Source organism: Adiantum capillus-veneris, chromosome 23 (genome assembly GCF_014529385.1).
Source record: "Adiantum capillus-veneris isolate H3 chromosome 23, ASM1452938v2, whole genome shotgun sequence".
Taxonomy (NCBI): Eukaryota; Viridiplantae; Streptophyta; class Polypodiopsida; order Polypodiales; family Pteridaceae; genus Adiantum; species Adiantum capillus-veneris.
Window position 1 is genome coordinate 38,928,384 of NC_140953.1, and position 2,055 is coordinate 38,930,438.

At 48.8% G+C, this 2,055-nt stretch overlaps 1 protein-coding gene across 1 annotated transcript; it reads right to left on the reverse strand.

The window, feature by feature from the left end:
- Nucleotides 1-265: 265 nt before the first annotated feature.
- LOC147427667 (cytochrome b561 domain-containing protein At2g30890-like) lies at nt 266-898 on the reverse strand. Its single transcript, XM_086496746.1, has one exon. It carries the CDS (start codon nt 896-898, stop codon nt 266-268), a length of 633 nt encoding a protein of 210 aa, XP_086352872.1.
- Nucleotides 899-2,055: the final 1,157 nt, after the last annotated feature.

The following is a 2,055-nucleotide window of genomic DNA, read 5'->3' on the forward strand; positions in this document are numbered from 1 at the left end:
TCTCTCTCTCTCTCTCTCTCTCTCTCTCTCTCTCTCTCTCTCTCTCGGAGACAATCTACAATTAAAGTTGCAATACATGGATTGTGTTCAAAACTCAATTCTCAGTATAATATCAATAATTAGGGGATGACAAAATTGCTGCCACAAAAATCAGCGCCATATATTGCTTCATCATAAGTTTTTACAAGCTACGAGCCACCAACGATGATGTTTGTACGCAAAATTTAAGCTGGCTGCTGTTGGAGGCAGCATGCATAGTTCTTGATCATGCAGCAGCTGGCGCAGATCCTGAGCCGCATGATATGCTCACTTCCTGCACGGCCAGCTGATCTCCTTTGCTTATACCTGTTTCTTCATCATGGGCCGTCAATGGCGCCGCTGTAGAAGCAGCAGCCTGAGGGAGAGCCCACTGCACCTGGAGAAGGTAGGCCCACCGGTCCTGGGCCAGGTATACTAGTGCCATCAACGCCACCTGTACGCTAAAGGCCACGTTCACACGAAATAGGGTGCGGCCGCTGATGAGCTCCAGCACATGCAAGCCAATGAAGATATTTACAAGTGCCAACAGGATGGTCCCGGTGCCAAGGATCCAATGGGCGGCGTACCACACACCCCTCTTCCACCCAGCTCCCACATCCGACCGCACCACCCCCAGAAACGCCACCACCAAAGGCGCCAACAGCAGAGCGAAGCCCAACCTCCCATGTGTGTGAGCAAGCCCCACCGCCCCAAACTCGGCCAAGGCCAGCCCTCCGCCCCCGACCGCCAGAAGTAACCCCAAACTTTGCACAACGATGTGGCCTTTAGCTATGCGTCCGCTCAACAACGCATTACCTTGTTGGCGAGCAGTCCTCAGGAATGGGATGAGAATGACGCCAAGAGGTATGCATAGTCCCATGCCCAACCACATGAGGAGCCCATGCAGCACGATGACTTGGAGACGGTCCATGATGTGGCGATGGTGGCCTTCAGCTTCAGCAGCAGCAGCAAGTTGCGCTAAATCGGGACGACAATGATCTGTTCACAGCTTACGCAGGGCCTTGTCGACGTCGTCCTTGTGGAGCTAAACCCCATTTCTTTGCATTTATATAGCTCCCGTAATCAGCGCGTAATCAAGCAGAAAAGCACGCGCTTAGGGCTAGAAAAGCACACGCAGTCCTGAAACGTACCCGGCACGTTATTAAGACCATCGGGAATCATCTAGTGGCGTAGCTGGTTTTTAAAGGCAAGAATTTTGGTAGAGTTTTTCACCTTCAAACTCAACGTTGCATTTATCATTTTCCCCGGATATGTTTGTCTTGAGTTGATGTATTTGGTTGGAACGCCTTGTGGCTTGGATTCTTCAAGGGCGTTGTACCTTTCTAGTTTTAATACACATCAAATGCAAAGCTACAATTAATGCGGATTGGTTCTCACTCTCACAACAGCATATGGGATCCTCCTTGGCCTAGCACAATGGCTGTGAACTTTACCTACTAATCTCTTACCTAAAGGCCAAAGTTCCTTGTGCGTGACAATATTGCCATGATCATAGAGGGAGGCATGGAGGATGAAAAATACTCAAAGGAGAGAGTACCCCTTGTGGAAAGATCCATGGGTTGTCCCTCATGTTTTGTAAATAAAACTCGTTTGAGAATTTGAGTAAAACGCTTTTTGTCGATCCGTTCCACCCTAAAATGTTGACCTTTACACCATGCTGCTGTGTATGACGTATACTACAACGAACAAAGATTATGAGTGGCCGTTCAAACGTTTAGAAATAAAGTCACTAGCTAGTCGTACATTGCAAACTTACCTTGGTCGTGCAACCCCGAGAGTACTCCCACTCTTCCTCGGTCACTTCGTCACCGCATTGTTGTGCGCTTTTCAATTGGTTGTGCAACCATCTTAAACTCATGAATGTTGGTAGGCTCTCCAGAACCGTCGGATAGTGCACCGGTGGTCGTCTTCCCCGTCTCCACTCGATTCGTGTCCTTTGTCGCTCTTGCTTTGCATCCTCATATTGTGAAATCCACTTTTGCATCACTGGATTGTGAAGCATGCAAAATCGGTTGA

What these genes read in the sequence shown, in the direction of transcription:
- LOC147427667 (XM_086496746.1), bottom strand. Translation starts at nt 898, where the DNA reads ATGGGACTATGCATACCTCTTGGCGTCATTCTCATCCCATTCCTGAGG.